Source organism: Haliaeetus albicilla, chromosome 10 (genome assembly GCF_947461875.1).
Source record: "Haliaeetus albicilla chromosome 10, bHalAlb1.1, whole genome shotgun sequence".
In the NCBI taxonomy this organism is placed as follows: Eukaryota; Metazoa; Chordata; class Aves; order Accipitriformes; family Accipitridae; genus Haliaeetus; species Haliaeetus albicilla.
Genome location: NC_091492.1, coordinates 12,228,171 through 12,244,719, shown reverse-complemented (window position 1 = coordinate 12,244,719; position 16,549 = coordinate 12,228,171). Strand labels below are relative to the sequence as shown.

General features: G+C 35.6%; 1 protein-coding gene across 1 annotated transcript in view; it reads left to right on the top strand.

Moving 5' to 3' along the window:
• The window catches only part of TDRD12 (tudor domain containing 12), a 40,110-nt gene that overhangs the window by 3,044 nt on the left and 20,517 nt on the right, over nt 1-16,549 (top strand). The window contains exons 3-14 of the mRNA XM_069793504.1: nt 110-246; nt 1,707-1,826; nt 3,194-3,249; nt 5,354-5,439; nt 6,496-6,694; nt 7,324-7,400; nt 8,959-9,017; nt 9,763-9,823; nt 10,982-11,086; nt 11,486-11,671; nt 12,361-12,514; nt 14,624-14,751. Of these exons, the coding sequence (XP_069649605.1) occupies nt 110-246; nt 1,707-1,826; nt 3,194-3,249; nt 5,354-5,439; nt 6,496-6,694; nt 7,324-7,400; nt 8,959-9,017; nt 9,763-9,823; nt 10,982-11,086; nt 11,486-11,671; nt 12,361-12,514; nt 14,624-14,751 (1,368 nt within the window). The remainder of the gene's footprint in view (nt 1-109; nt 247-1,706; nt 1,827-3,193; nt 3,250-5,353; nt 5,440-6,495; nt 6,695-7,323; nt 7,401-8,958; nt 9,018-9,762; nt 9,824-10,981; nt 11,087-11,485; nt 11,672-12,360; nt 12,515-14,623; nt 14,752-16,549) is intronic.

The window sequence follows — 16,549 nt, the reverse complement described above, 5'->3', positions numbered from 1 at the left end:
AAAAAGAAAATTGAGGGCTGTATAATAAATACTATATTCTTGCCTCTAAAAAAACTTTGACTGTAATTTGCTCCATTTACAAGAACTTGCCGTCTTCTTTCTTTTTCAGATTTGTGTGGTATTCAGTGAGGAACTCAAATGTTGGTGTAGAGCGGTTATAAAGTCAATCATGTACTGTACAGATCATTATCAAACAGAATGTTTTCTTGTGGATTATGCCAAATACATTTTTGTTAAATCAAAGGAGTAAGTGTTTGGGGGCTTTGACACTGTCACTGAAATGTATTTGTTAGTTAATGCATACAAATACTATTAATATTTATTTAGATTGATAGTGGCAAGGCTATGTTTTAATTGACCTGTGGATTGGGTCCACAAGAAACTGCTAGCCATATGATAGGCCCTTGCTAGTGTGCAAGCAAACCAGTCTTTGTTTTGTGAATTTTTAAAGATGCTTTCTATTGTAGGTTTTGGCTTTTTAGAGGTTTAAAATTGAAATAATGGCAGTTTGTTATGACTGAAATGTTTGATTGCCAGTTAACGTTATTTATATATACTTTCCTCCCTTATTAAGTCATTATATACTAAAAAATTAAAAATTATAACCAGTGAAGATCATTCACAAAGCGTACATGGAAGCAGGGTTTCACTTGCTGAACTACCTTTTGACATCTAGACACAAATATGTGGGGTTTTTCCCACTGCAGTTTACTAGCTTGTTTACTTTACTAAGAGCTGACAGTCTGTCTTGGCATGATGCAATAAAGGTGAGTTTTCACAGGTTCCCAATTTTTAATAAAACCATTAGGAAACTTACTGTTTCTAAAATCTTGAAAAATGTGTTTTAAAATACAACTGTTCTAGTTCTTAGCTAGATTTAAAGTTAATTTCTTCTATAAAATATACAACTTTGAGTAAAAGAAGCTTTAACAAATGTTTTATTTGTAGTATTCCACAAAACTAAGAAAGCTTATTTAAAATATTTTAAAATGTATCTTAAGTTAAATAATGTTTTTAAATTGAATGTTGCTGTATTGGAAAACAACTTGACAATGCCCCAAGTTTAAAATAAGTTCAACTAGAAGTAAATGTGTGATTTACTGTGTTATCACTGTAAAATAAAAATTTGAACAAAAGTGATACGTATATGGATCTTAAAAGCTTGCTATATATGGTGTCTTGCTGGTTATTAGAAGTCTCCAACCAAACCAAGCGTAAAGGATGAGATTAACACTCTAGTGATAGCTTTATAAAGAATAAATTCTTTTTAGGGAAATGAGTACAAATGCAAATTAGTGTATTTGTTAGATTTCCTTCTTGCTGATGTTAATCATACCTGGTTTCTCACACAGAAGTAATAATTGCAACATGAATATGCAGTACTGGGTAGTGTATGTGGTAGTATGAGGGCTAAATATCATGAAAAGACTTCAGACTGTAGTGGTGGAGGATCAGAAAGATTTTGAGTAAATAAGAAGTGTATTCATATCTGGAGTGAAACTGTTCACTAATTGCTCCTGGTGGCAAACTCGCTGGGAGAGAAGAATAAAACAATGGTTTCAGGGTGTTCCACAGTGGGAGCCAAACCTTTGGAAGAACTGTGTTGTCAGGTATAGGGTAATGGAAGGATGTTTATGAGATCAATGACTTCTGGAGAAAAAAAAATCTGCTCTGTAAAATGAGATTATTTCTGCTTTGTTTTTAAGCATTCGAGTTGCACTGGAAGCATTTATGCGGATCCCATATAGAGCAAAAAAGTGTAGACTGTTTCGCACAAAGCCGGTGACGTTGCGTATCGACTTTTGTGAAGATACGGCAAAAATAGTGTAAGTTGAGTTTAATAAATATATTCTATTTGTAAATTTCTTAAGTGTGAAGTTCATTGCAGAAATTTTTTTTAGAAGAGGTTATGTTTCAAGAAGAACATAGGAAATGAGATTTGGAAAACTGTTTCTATTTCAGAGGAGCAGTTCTTAAATGAAACTGATTCCTTAATGATTTGGGGTTTATTATTCACCTGTTTGAATCTTTTGGTATTTATTTAAAAACCTTCAGAAGTTTAGACAAGTTTCTGGCAGTTCTTGCCCTTAGTCTATCATCCCAGAGCTGTATCACTTGATTCCTAGCACATGAACTTCTTTACTAATCTGTCCTTATGTGCTGTTTCTTACAGGTGCTTCTCTTACTCCTGATACTTCTTTGTTGTTTTTTTTTTTAGCTGAACTGAAGTTCTATAGCTGTTTATAAGTAGCTTTGTTTTTCCCCATTCTGTCTCTTTTTCTTTGTATATTTTGGATTCCTTTGTGCTTTCCTTATATTCATATCAGATTTTTCTCACTGCAGTTTTGAAAGACTTGAATAAGGTTTTCGTTGGGGTCTGGTAGTAAATAAAGAAAAATACTTTTCTATCCTTGAGTTCCAGGATGCTACTGTCAGAGATCCTGCCAGCTTGAGAGACATGATTAGATCACTGGGGAATATGGCTCCACAGAAAGAAAGCTGCTTTAGTTTGTGTTATTAAAGAATATTCAAAGCTACAAGTGATCAATCAATTTATTTTTTTATACTCTTGTTTGGAAGAAGAAATTGGTATTTGACTTCCAATATTCTGACAGAACAAATATTAGTATAGTTTGGATAGGAATAGCATACATCTTGAGTAGGCCGTCGTTGTGAATTATCAAAAAAGTATTAGATTATAATAGTTTTGTTTATGGTGCTCTTCATTTGATTCTTTTTTTCATTTTCTACTTAAAGTTGCAGAAGATGGTAAAGAGTTAACGTGATTTTCTGCTGCAGACCTTTCAGTCTTCAGCACTCCAGTGTTTAAGTGCTTGTTCAAAATTGCTCAATACCTATTAATATATTCTGCAAGTAGATTCCTGTTTTATTTTTGGTTATTCCATTTCATTTCTAACCATCATATTTTATGTCAGATGTAAGCCACCATACCTTGACAAAGCAATATCCAGTAATTTTTGATCAGTTTTATTTTACTGATGAGCTGAAACAGTATTATGAAGACTGAAGTTCCATTCTAAGTAGTAAGATTCTGCTAATGTGTCTAGTTGGTGCACTTCTTAAGACTAGGCATGGCTTGAAATAACTTCTTTACATGCATCTGAAGTGTTTTCCCAAATTGCCATTATAATTTTTGATAATGTGGGATAACTGGTTGTGTTTATTTTCCTAGACCAGCCAGAAGATGGGATAGTGCTGCTACTCGGTATTTTCAAAACCTTCTCAAAGGTAAATAAAATATCCTGCAAAAAATTATAATTGGCACTTCTATTTGGGGGAAAAATTAAACTGTTAGAGAAATGTAGTGCTTGTGTTTCTATATTTGATTATATTTAAGAATGTCATATATTAAAGAGAAAGGAGCTACATAAGGTTCTCTGTATGGACTGACAAAGGCAAAAAATATTTGTGGAGTTGGATCTTCAGTACTGTGGGCTTCCATGCTGCGTAAATTTTGATAGTTTACTAGGTGGTATCTGGTTCTTGGACAGGCTAAATAAGGTAGCACTCAGGTAACATTTGTTCTGAACAGTACAGCCTTTCTGTGTATTTAGATTAAATCTTTGAGTCACCATCACAGCTGTAGTTTTGTACAGAGATGGCAAGAGCTGGCTTAGGAGTTTACCCTTTCAGTTGTTTTTTGACAAGAATGTAAGCACCAGCTCAGAAGTGGAATATTTTTATTATAGTTGTTAACAAATAGATTGAGCTCCAAGCAGTTATTTAGTAAGTTAGAACTGCTTTTTCTCCACTCTGGTCTTGTGCTTTTCCATGTTTGGTGTTTCAGTAGGTCATCTGGTCTTTTTCATATCAAGCCGCCTATTTTGATATGAGACAGCTTTTGGTCTTACTAGAAAAGCAGCTCTTCACTGAGATTTTCTAATCTTGCTTACATGCTTCTACCTGAAAAAACTACCTACCTGCTTGCTTACAAGTGTAACAAACTCAACATAAAAGTTCTCTGGGGAGGAGAGGATGAGTTTAGGAAGGCGATAAAGGGTCTTTAGGCTGATAATTTCACAAACTAACTGGGACAGCACTTCTCACCATTTACCTTTTATTTTTTTACGCACACACACATCTGAGTGTCACTGTGCAAAGTGAAGGTTAGTAGGGAGCAATAATAACATTGAATTTAATTTCAAAGAAACTCCCAGACTGTACCATAAGTAGTAATACTTACTTTTTTTAATTGCTAGCACATAATTAGTGTATGCAGAAGTGCTTCAGAATTTACTAACAGGCTTTTATCAGCTATGTTTGCTTGAATTAAGAGCCTAACCAAGCTGCACAAATGTGCAAATGTGACTTCTTTCAAGAGAAGTAAATGTCAAGTTTGGGAAGCATACATTTGTACTACAGATTATCAGAGGCTAAAAGATAAACTAAGGCTTTTAGCTTAGAACTAAGACTAGTTTGTGTGGATGTTACCGAAATCCTGAATAAAACTCCTTAACACCAATGTGAAGTTAAGAAGCAGACAGTTCGTTTACTGCAGCGCTGGGGACATGGGGGATCGCTCGCTCCTCCAAAGGCGTGTCCAAGTTAGTATCAAAATCTATCAGTTTTTATAGACTTTTTCTGTCAGGTCTTTGTTACATAAGCTCTTTACATAAAAATGCATGCTATGCTCGTTCTTAAATTTAACCTTTATAATGATTGGTCCTTTGATTATATAACCTTATCAATATTCTTATTTAAAAACAATCATTGGTCAGTTACACTTAGCTCTACTGATTGGAATCTTCGATACTCGAATCAAGATGGGAAGGTTAAGGGGGTTTCCAAGCAGCAAACTGGTGTCCATGACAGTTTCCTTAGTTTCTTGAAACAAAACATAGAAAAACCAGTAACTTCCTGGTGATGTTTCTATGGTTAGCTATTTCAAACTTTAACAATATTAAGGTTCCTATAGTCACACATAACACAGTTCCTAAAGTTCCTATGGCTACATTTCAAACTTAACAATCCTATACATTATGCTTCACAATTTTACTTCTTAATCAAACCTAACTCTTCTATGTGATTAAATTCTGATTTCTCTACGAGAATATTTGCAACATGGAGAGGTCATTAATCTGTTTTGGCTCTCAATCTTCCTTCAACAACTAAGGACAACTTCATTTTTGTAACTTTAAGTTTGTATTGCCTTGTTACTTTCTTGTTTCATTTAAAAGTTATTATATTTGTAGTAGCTTCTCTAAAGAAATAGGTTACACATCTAACAGTGATTTCTATTTTTGCTTATCTTGGAAAGTACAAGTGAAAAATATTGATAATTTGATAAAGGTTTAATATTTTTACTTATTCTTATGTTTATTACTATATTTAGCAACTACCCAAATGAAAGCCAAGTTATGTGCTGTAGAAGGTAACACATTTGATGTTTTTCTTTATGTGACAATAAAAGATGAAAAGGTAAGATACTTTTATATCTACAAACCTGTTCATGCACTTTGCTATGTAAGTGATAACTGAGATTAGCTTAAGACTGGAAGGTATTTCTTGCAAGTGAGTTTTGTAATTTCTGTCAGATACAGTAGAAGCTAAATCATTAACTTATTAGAGGTTTTGTTTTATATTTCTGTTGCTTGTAAATTTCTGGAGGCATTCCAAGAGGCAGAAATCCCTTTTTTCTTTGTGAACCTCTTTTTGGAAGGTATTGACAAGCAAATGAAGTCCAGCAAGTGCTTCAGATGGACAACTGTGAATTATTTAGTGCACTTGTGCACTTTCTGTGGTATCATACTTAAAGATGTTTCAGTAAGGCAGTTGCATAGTATTATAAAAATAAATAGAAGTTCACACTTGCTTTTTGCATAAGACTGAGTCCTCAAACCTTTGGGGGGAAAAAAGCCCAAACTAGTTCCACTTGCCAAAATGTGTACCTTGAGCTAAATCTCTGCTGTAGCTACTTAAGCAGCTGTATGGTAGATACAAATGAATTTATTTGAATACTGCTTCTACTTGGACTGTTTTACCAAGGCTTTTAACACTGGAGCTGTGGTCTTTGCTGGAGACAATAACTTTGAAGGTACATACTAATTTGAATATCTTCTCTCAGTTCAGAATCCCAATTGGCAATAGCGTCACTGATCTTTGAGCCAATGGAGTTTAAGAAATTTTAGGTTTAGCATTATTTTTTTCTGTCAGCTTTTGATGCATGCTAAATGAGAAAGAAATAAACTAGTTTGGCTTACTAACAGTTTTTTTACAATTTTTAGGGCTCATAAAAAAGCTAATTGAGTACAGAATTTTAGGCAGAAGCATGAAACTGATGACTGATTAACATTTGTTTAGCGAACATACAGGAAACTATGACTGAATTTCCTATTCTGGAGATGATAATCTTCAGAATGTATTTGCTGATATTGTGTATGTCTTACTGCTGTTTAAAGCTTCAAATAAATTCTAAACAAGTGTGTGGTGGTGATTACTTGTTGATACTGGTCAATAAAGATCTTGGTTTTCTAGGTATGCGTTAATGATGATCTTGTCTCAAAGAACTTTGCTCGTTTTGAGGAAGCTAAAGAGAATACAGGGAGTTGTGCAGATTATCAGGAGAACCAAATATCATTAAGCGCTGAGTCTCTTCCAATGAAAATTGTTAATCCTGCGCATGCTTTCAGGCCAGTGCTGTTTCAGGAGAAGATACCAACAAATGTTGAAACAGGTGGGAACCATGTGTATCAGAAACAATCATACATACAGTGCATCATGTGTCTTTAACTGGGTATATTAAATGTGAACCTACTGTCTCAGTTTGAATCTGATGATTGGGTCAAATGGTATCCTTCTAACAAACGATGCTTATGTATCAGACTTTACAAAGACCAATGAAATCATCAGATGCAGGAATTCTGTAAAGATTTTTGTACTATATAAGACGAAGGCTGAGGGTGAGTTACGCGGGCATTTGTTGATATGTTTAATAGCATTAGATATTGAAATTACTTGTGGCATTGATCAATGATGCATTACCAGTTTTTTGAGTTTGGAGGGATTTATTTGAACAGAGGTAACTTCATAACTAGTGTTTACTATGAGTGGTCTCATTTATAGTGATTGAAGTCTCTTGCTTTTAAAAAGTATGCAACCTTCCATCTTCCATCCTTGTTCACTCAGTTCATCTGCACAGTTACCTTTACTTAAAGGTAACTTTTTTTGGTGGTTGTTTTTGCCATTAGGAAATGATGCGAGCAACTAAAGTCAGTTGCAACCCAGTGTAAATAAAAGTACTGGATTTTTATGTGTTCAGATAATCAGAAATGTGTTTTCTGTATTTTTTACTTACCTTTCTAGGTCTTGCAGTTTCCAGTTCCTTTCTTGAAGAGACATACAAAAGATCAAGCACAGATCTAAATGAAAGTACTGCATCTGTAAGTATTATATTTCGTATTACCTTGTCAAAGATGAACTAAATTAAACATACATAGGGCAGATTAGGAATACTGTAGTCATCTAGCTGCTTCTTCCATGTAACATAGATCTGGGGGACTGCACTAATTCTTGATATAGTTTAAAAAAACAAAAAATTGTACTTTAGTTTCTTTTTTTAAATTAAAGAAAATTTAAAAAAAGTACTACAGTCATTGAAAAAGTTGTGCCTCCTTTTGCACTCCTTTGCTATAGTTTAATGAAGATGATAGCTGTCTACACGACCCATTTTTTTGAATATATGAAAATGTAAGTTTTAATGTTTCCTTGAAAACAAAATAGTTCTCATGCTGTACCATGCTAAACATTCATTGGAGTATCTTCTTATTTGTCGAGTTGTCTAATACTTCAAATGTCTGTTACGGTTTCTTGCTGTTTTCTCCTTTTTTGCTTGCTGTTCTTTTCTGGAACATTCTCAAAAGGTCAGTGCTCATTCTTGAGTGTTAAGTTGTGTACTAAATTGCACAGTTGGAGCTATTAGAGTGTCCATGGGAGGAAAGGAAAATGAACTGATAGATTATAGGCGAATAATCACTGCTGAGCATGTCCAATATCAGCTCTTCTAAAGAGCCCATATACTGTTCCATGTCCTCTTCTGCTAGATGCTTTAAAGGAGAAATTTGCTTCTATGATAGCAATGGAACTATTTCTTCTGTCAGGTCAGAGGAAAAAAGGAGGTTTTAGCTCTGCTGAGAATTGAAGCATGGCAAGCACTTCTGAACTTCAGCTGTAATACCTTATTAAAATATTTTGGAAAGAATGATCATCAAAGTAGCAGTGTGGATTGTTACTGGAGCAGAGCAGGATTACATTTATACTCCTGTGCAGTCAACTGAATTACCTTTACTAGCCACTTGAGTGATGCAAGTCTTTGCCCAGTCATGCCTGCTGATTGCTGGTGACTAATGATGAATGCTAGAAAATCCCCTGTTCAGAACCAGACATCTTTGGGGTAACTCTGGATCCAGTATCTGCTCCTAGTTACTCCCTTGAGGATTTTGCAGTGTTGTTCAATTTAAGTTTGTGTGTGTTGTCTTTGTAAGTGTGCGGCTGGGTAACCTGTGTTTGGTTTTCCTCCTGTCTGTGGTGTGCAAGTTTTCCATGATTTTTCTTAATTTTGTTTCAAAAAATGAAAAAGTTTAAAAAATAATCAGCATGTGTTCATATTGGCTCAGGTCCGCAATTATGACTGTAGCTTAAGATGTGACCATGAACTAATTTTTCTTGTGTGGCTGATGTTCCTTGTTGCATGCTTGATTCTTGTTACAGAATGGCGTTTTCTTTGTTAAGTTAGACAGTTTTTCTGAAGTTTGTTTCATCAAAGTTGTTGCCTTATTCAGACAAACTTGTTTACACAAAAATTCTCCAAAATATTTGGAGAATCCTAGAGTTAGGTAAGAAAACCAGCTTCAACTGAATACACTAAAGAAATAATTTTTCTAAAATGTTGCTCTTGAACAGTACTTTTGTGCTAAAAATGTGTTCATCTTTTCTTGATAGATTGTCAAAGCAATTCCAGTTTTACCTTTCAAGGAAAATAGAGCAGTTTGCCCAGACAGGTATGGTGCAGTGTGTTAAGTGGTTATGTAATGAGATAATTAGGAGCTATAGTATGTTTCCAGTTACTATTCTTGGGCAGTAAGAAGGGCCAAGGGTAAGAGAAGATGCATACACATGCTTTTGGAGAAAAAGGGAATTTGAAGCTGCTGATATTTACCCAGACTACAATAAAAACAGCAGTTCTTTCTAAACAATAGCTTGACAGCAGTGATGTAATGGGGAAGCATTTTTTTCTGCACACTAAACATGTTAAGTTGCTTTATTTTATTCTTAGTGTGATTTATAAAGTTTTCAAACTTCATGAAATACGGCTATAAATTGATTTGTGCAATGCTTTTACTATGCTGCTTGTCAGTTGATGCATATGTAATAAACCCAAGGAGTGTTTCTTTTATTCAGTTTTTGATGCAAAGATACATTGTTTCATTTTTTGAAACTTTAAGGAACCTTTTTCCTCCAGTCCAGTCTGATTTTCTTCTAAAGTTGAGGAACCTACCAATTATCTTTCTTAAAAAATTTTCCTTGGGATTATTTTAAGATACTTAAAAGCTAAGAGTAGATTTTATTTTCAAAATAAAATTTTTATTTTTTCTTTCATGGCCAAGGATTTTCCTCCTTGGCATAGGTAATACGTCAGAAATATTTTGTGAGTGAATTGATTCATGACACTTTAGAAATATTGGTGGTATTTATAAATTACGTTTTACTTTTGCATTTATGTTGGATGTAATATTTGTTTCTCAGGCTTCAGCAGTTCTTAAATTGTGATCCTCTGAAGACACACATAATTGAAGATGACCAACAGGTATTTCAAGCATTAACTTTCATTTAACTTCTCTTGTGCGAATGTATCGTGTGTATGTGGAAGGTTCTGGTAGTGTTGGGGCTGCAGGAGTTGTCTTTGTGGAAGGAGGTCGGGCTGATTCCAGCTGCATCAGCAACAAGACCCACTGCACGCCAAAGCTGAACCAACCAAGTTGGTGGTATCTCTGTGAAAATATATTTAAGAAAGGGCTAAAAATGCAGGGGAGGGAACAAAACCAAAAAAAAAAAAAAAAAAAAAAGAGAAACAGAGGCAGTGCCAAGGTCAGAGGAGCAGGAGGTGCTCCATGCCACAGCAGGTGTACCTGAAGGGACTGCAATCTGGAGGATGCACACTGGAGTAGAGGAAAGAAGTAAGAGGGAAGGAGCAACAGAGAAACTGCTGTGTTCTGACTGCAATCCCTGCCTTGTGCTGCTCGTTGCCTTAGTGGTGGGACCAAGTGTAGCCTGCATTGATTATAAGGGGAGAGGAGAGGAGCTTGGAGTGAAGTTGAGCCTGGGAATGGGGGAGGAAAGGTGTTTTTCTGAAGCATGTAAATGTTTGTTTCTTTGTTTTTGTTTCCCAGTAACCAAATCAGTACTCATACATATTATTTGGCAACAAATTAAGTTAACCTAAAGTTGAGTCTGATTTGCCTGCATCAGTAATTGTTAAGTAACCACCCTGTCTCTATCTTGACCCATGAATCTTCTTGCTCACTCTCCTTGTTATTCTCCCCCATCCCTCTGGAGGGGGAGGGGGAGTGAGCAAGTGGCTGTATGGGTGCTTGGCTGTGAGCCAAGGCCAACCACCATGGCAAATTTTGCTAGTCATATTTTTTAATTGTATTTTGATTTTGTTATAGCTGAGTGCTAGCTGTATGCAGAACATGTAGTGCATTCTCTTTGAGTGGTTTAAGACAGTTGTGTTAAGACAATCTTGATAAATCTTTCTTTAAGAAATACTGAGTATTTGTCTCACCACTGGTTTGTGTAACTTATCAGTATGTATGAGTCACATTTAAAATGTATTTACAATTTCTTTGGCTATTTTTCATCAAAATACTATTTTTTAAGTACAATAAGTGCTTTTGAGTCGTATGTAAGCTAAACCCCTTTTATTAAGCATTAGCTTTGTCATCTATTTGTCATGTGGTTTCAGAGTTTTCAAAATCTTAGTGAAGAAAGAAACTTTGTCTGTCTTAGCAACAAAATTGAGCCATCCTCAATTCTGGAAACAGCACCACTTTTTGATGGTCTGAAAAAGGTAATGCTTATGTAATATATTACACTAAATATCTTTTTAAGGCTAGTATCATACCCCAACTTTAGATACTAAACATTATAGTAATACCTGATTTTGATTGGGGAATGTCTAGGAGGTTGTTCCTGTGGCTGAACAAATGAATCTTCAGAGAGCTGCTGTAAGAATTGTACATGTTTCTTCTGGTATGTCAACCACTGGCCCAAGTCATGGGATTTGAATTTTAATATAATAATTTTAACTCCTCAGCACAGAAGAACTTTTTTCATATTGCATGTTAAGGACATTTATTTTGTAGTACATCAAAAGCTTTTAAAATTACTCAGTATTATGTTTTGTCGTGTTTTGTTACTGCTCAACTACACTGTTTTCATGTGGAACTCTTAATTTCTCTTTCTCTAGGAACTTACTCGGAAAAAATTTTTAGGCCCTAACTTCACAGAATCTTACTGTTGGCCTCCAGTAGCTCGAGGATGTGATGTAGTTGCCATATCGTATCAGGGAAATGATCCTTTCTTATATATTCCACCAGTCCTTACATTTTTGCAGTCAGGAAGTTGCTACAAATCCTTGCCAAACAGGAATGGAGTATGTATATATTAGAGTAGTAGCACCTTTTCTGTTCTGAAGTGCAGATGTAGAATAATGATCCAAAAGGTAGTGGGTGTTTAGAATGTATATGTTTAAAGTGATCTTAGTGTATCATCATGATGCTTGCCAGTTTATATAAGCCCTCTGCTTAGAGGCTTACAGAGATGGACTGCATGAGTGTGGGAGTCTAAAACTTATTTATCAAGTAATATCTAACAAGTGGTTAATGTCGTATCACTATGATAATGAAGCTTTGTTTTTAAGGGGATAGTATGTAGTCATTAAATTAAAATTTGTATTAGCTGTTTTAAATATCGTAATTAATTTTCTAACTTGTATTAGATCACAGAAACATAGAATTATTGAGGTTGTAAGGGGCCTCTGGAAATTGCCTAGTACAACCCCAAGTAAGACAAGGTGCTCCTGCTTCTGTTAAATTTTTGGACATTTTACTGTATGTTGCTGCATGCATCCTTTTTGTCTCCAGTTAACCTGGTGTGTGGTTCCTTGGGTCTTTAACATCTGCATTTAGGAGGTGATATAGTATTAAAAGCTTCAGTTTTGAAGTACTTAAAGGCTTGTGTTGCAGATTTTGTTTTTGCCCTAAATGCTGCAGTAGTACAATTCTTAAGATTCTGAATTCTTGTCTAATACTGTGGTGTAAAATTTTGTACATATGTATGTAGCCGCTAGCACTTATTTTATGTCCTGGGTGGAAGAAGGCACATCTTGTTTTTGACCTACTGAAAACATACGAGAGATGTTCCAGACAGCTTCATCCAATGCTGATAATACTGGGGCAGAACAAAGAAGAAGCTAGAAGTGTGAAAATACGAGGATGTAAGAACACTTTCTGTCTTTTTAGTTGCTTGAAAACTGTGGGCTGCCTTAATTGCAGGAAATCACGAAAGCAATTTATACTTATGTTTTTTGTTCTATAAAGTGATAATTATATTTCTTTAATGCTATAACTCTGTAGTAACACATGAAGCTTCAGCAGTGCTATTTAACGGTAAATGGTATTAAAGCTGTTTGAATATGTATATGTTCAGCATCTTTTTTGTAAGCTTCATAACAATTATTTTTGAGCCAAATTAGTAGAGGGATTTGCTGAACATTGGGCTGAATTAGAATTAATGGTGGACTTCCTTGATTTAAAACCAGATTTTACGATAGCCTTTTTTGATATATGAGCATCCATTGCTGGACAGAGGTACTGAGTCTGTCAGGGATGGAGTTAATTCTCTTCCTAGTCTGTATGGTGGTGTGTTTTGGATTTGTAACTGGAACAGTGTGGATAACACACCAGTATTTTGGCTCTTGCTGAGCAATGCTTGCACAGCATCAAGAATTCTGTTCTTCCCGGTCTGCCACCCAGTGAGTAAGCCAGGGTTGGGCAAGAAGCTGGGAGGGGATGCAGCCTGCACAGCTAACCCAAACTGACCAAAGTGATATGCGATACTGTATAATGTCATGCTCAGCAATAAAAGCTTGAGGGGTGGGAGTGATCTAATGAGTGGCTGGGCATCTGTCTGCTTCTGGGATGTTGTCAGTGGTTGCCTTTGCACGCTTCCCCCCAACTCCCTCCTTCGCTTATTCTGCTGTCTTTATCTCGACCCATGAGTTTTCTCACTTTGGCAGTTCTGTTCTCTCCTCTGTCCCACTGGGGTTGGGGGCAGTGAGTAAGCATCTGTGCCTTTAGTTGCTGGCCATGGTCAGCCCACCACAGTAAGGCATATGTGTATGTTCTTAAAAAATGTTTTTAACAAATACACAAGTATTTCAAGTACATGGATTTTATTTTTTTAAATTGACAAATATTTGGGCGACTGTCTGATGCTGCTTTATTGTTTATATACACATAACATGATTCTTCTCTACTCTTAATTTAAAAAGAATATTGGAGAAGTGAAGGATTAAAAAGGAGGTAATAGTTCTCTGCAGACAAAGTTGCATAAATGTCCACCTTAAATATAAGTTTGAAGTTTGTTTGTTTTTTTTTTAAATGGTAGTATCCAACTTGCTTATTGCAATAAATAGTAATTTGTGCATATAACTTCAGTAGTACACAGAGGATACTCTGTAGAGAAGAGGAAGCATAGAAGTAGTAACAGAGCTGCTGGGAGACTTGCCCTGCTTAAGTGTATTTACTTAAAGCACTTAGTTTTACGGGTGTTGTTTGGTCTTTTTGTTAAGCCTTGATTCATAACTGCATTTTTAAAGTGGCTCTTTTTGCCAGGGAAACAAGAAATATAGATAAAACTATGAAGGATTGTGTAAAACTTTCAGTTTCAGCAGTTTGCATTCTTAAATCCATCATTCAAATTTAAGAGCCTGGTGGATGAATTCAGATCTTTTATGAGTAGAGCTGTTGGTAAATTTGCACAGATTAAGATTGTTGTGTTTTTGCTTTTATATATATATATATATGCGCATATATGTGTGTGTGTATATATATATGTGCAGATATCTAAGCCACGATATGTGCTTTATTCCATTTTTAAAACTGAGCTTTGCTAAAGGCTGCTCTTGCATGTATTTAAATATTTACTGTGTGTCTGTCTGGTTCTGAAGTTCTTATCTCTACTTCCATTCCTTTATTGGAAAATGAAATGGTATCCTGCTTTGTGGACTTGCTAACGTTCAGATCTTTCACTTCTTCAAAAACTGAGTTTTACCCACTCAAGTCTTGAAGACATGCAGGGGTAGAAAAATGTAAGCAAACTAAAAATGACTGTTGACCAGAAGTCAGAAAAGAGTTCAGAGCTCTCTATTAAAAAAAAAAAAAAAAAAAAAAGCCCAAAACCAACAAGCCCCCCCCAACTTCAAGATGATGTATCTGAAATGCATATGTGGCCTTTTTAATAAAGCTACCATGTCCTATGGTGTCTTACTAATATTCTTTTAAGTTGTAAGCTAATGTTAACAGTCTTTTCTTCCTACTTGTAGGCGAAGTCATCGTGACTACACCGTATAGTCTCCTGAGACTGTTTGAACATCACAGTTTATTATTTTGTAGACTTTGCCATCTTGTTCTTGATGAGATTGAGGTACTGTTCTCTGATGCTATTGAACAGGTAAATGGCTTATACATTCAGCTGGTAAAGTGCTTTCCAGTTGTGCACGTGTCTTAAACAGTGGGGCACATAATGGAAAAAAAACAACCTTCTTGAATCCCTGTGGTAGAGTTCAGGAGAAAATGGGATTAAAAAAATCTCATCTGTATACTTCCGGCAGAATGAAACACTGGAAAAGTGGGGAGAGCTGTGTCTTGTCCTGTTCTATGCTACTGCTCCATTATGCTGTCTTCCTTTGCTGTGGAAGGATTCCCAAGGACTTTTGGTTTTGGTTTTTTTTTTAACTTGGTAGCAGTAGTTTCAGTGTAGGGATCTTTAATCTACTTTTAAGATTTGCATCACCTGACTGTAAGGAACTTCCTTTTCCCTTCTACCAGTGCTGTTTGAACAACTTCAGTTCAAGAGCTATCTTTATTGGTAGGTTCCTCGGTCTCTGTAGAATGAAAGGCAGAAGTGAATGATCAAATAGTCTTGGAAGCAATCATAAAAACTTTCCTTGGGCCTTAATGACAGTACAGGCAAAAGGAGAAGCTGATTCCAACTCAGAATCTTGGAAGAGGAACAGCATTAAGTTTCATGTTGACAAGGATTTTATCAGTTTTAAAATGATGACTTAAGTTTGAGAAAATTCCTTATGTTTTTTTGCTGCTGCTTTGATGCTTCATAGGACATGCTTTCTTATATTGTAGCATATTATGTTGTCAATATGCAAAAAACAGCTTACCTTTTTCACGGTCATAGATTTTTTTAAAATCATTAACTTATTACCTGTTTAAAAGTTGGTGATAAGACTAAAGGGCTGTGTTTCTTACTGAAAAGCTACAGAAACATCTTAATGGAGATAGATTACCAATTTTGCTCTATGTGAAGCTGTTAAATGTGTCTTTGTAGCAGCAAATCTCAAGTATAAAATTAGATGAAATGTCATCCAGTGGGGCATTTTTTCTTTCTGTTTAGGCTGTTCTTTCTGTTGTGTTCCTGTACTACTTGAGCTGGAGTGCAGGTATACTATATGAAGATTGTGGGAAAGGTAGTTTGTGCATGTATCTGCTGTTTTTGTAGGGTCTTCTCAGCTTCTCAGAAATGTCAGTCTTGAACAGAAAGGAGAAGAGAGGCTCTTTCAGATTGGAGTGATCATTTGGTAATGTTTGGATTGTCGCAGCTCTTCTAAAGCATTGTGTTACAGAAATGTTATATTCCTAAAAACATTGCTGTTGTGGGTAAGTTTAGTGCCAGGTTGAGAGATCTTTCAGAATTGTGCCAGAACCCTGGAATACTTATTAGTATGGTAGTGCTTTGCCAGAAATCCCGATGTTCCACAGCTGGACTGCTTGTAACTTAGGTAAGGTGATGTCATCAGGAATATATTTATTTTTAGTAATTTTTAATTTTTTAATAAATGATGTCATGGTGCGCACACACACCCTTGGTTTTTGTTTTTTGGGGTTTTTTTGGCAAATTATTGTATTGGCAGGTTGAGCTTATCTTCAGCTTACCTCCTAGTTTTTGCTGACTGCCTCTGACCTCTTGGATCTACTTTTGCCTAGGCTCAGTATTTTTCAGATTTGAACAGATCCTTTTCCTGAGATTTCCATCTTCTCTGGGCAGAATCCTGTGTTAATGATCCTGTGTGCCTGCACGTGCCATTCCTTCATGCTGTCCTGTCTCTTTCTTCTTGCTTCAGAAGTCATTCAGATAATAGGATAAAAGTGCAAGAACCAAACACTTCATGTGGGGATTTGAAATTTGTGTTTTGCTGTGGTGGTGGTTTTGCCACTGGAAAAAAGTGTGCTGAAAC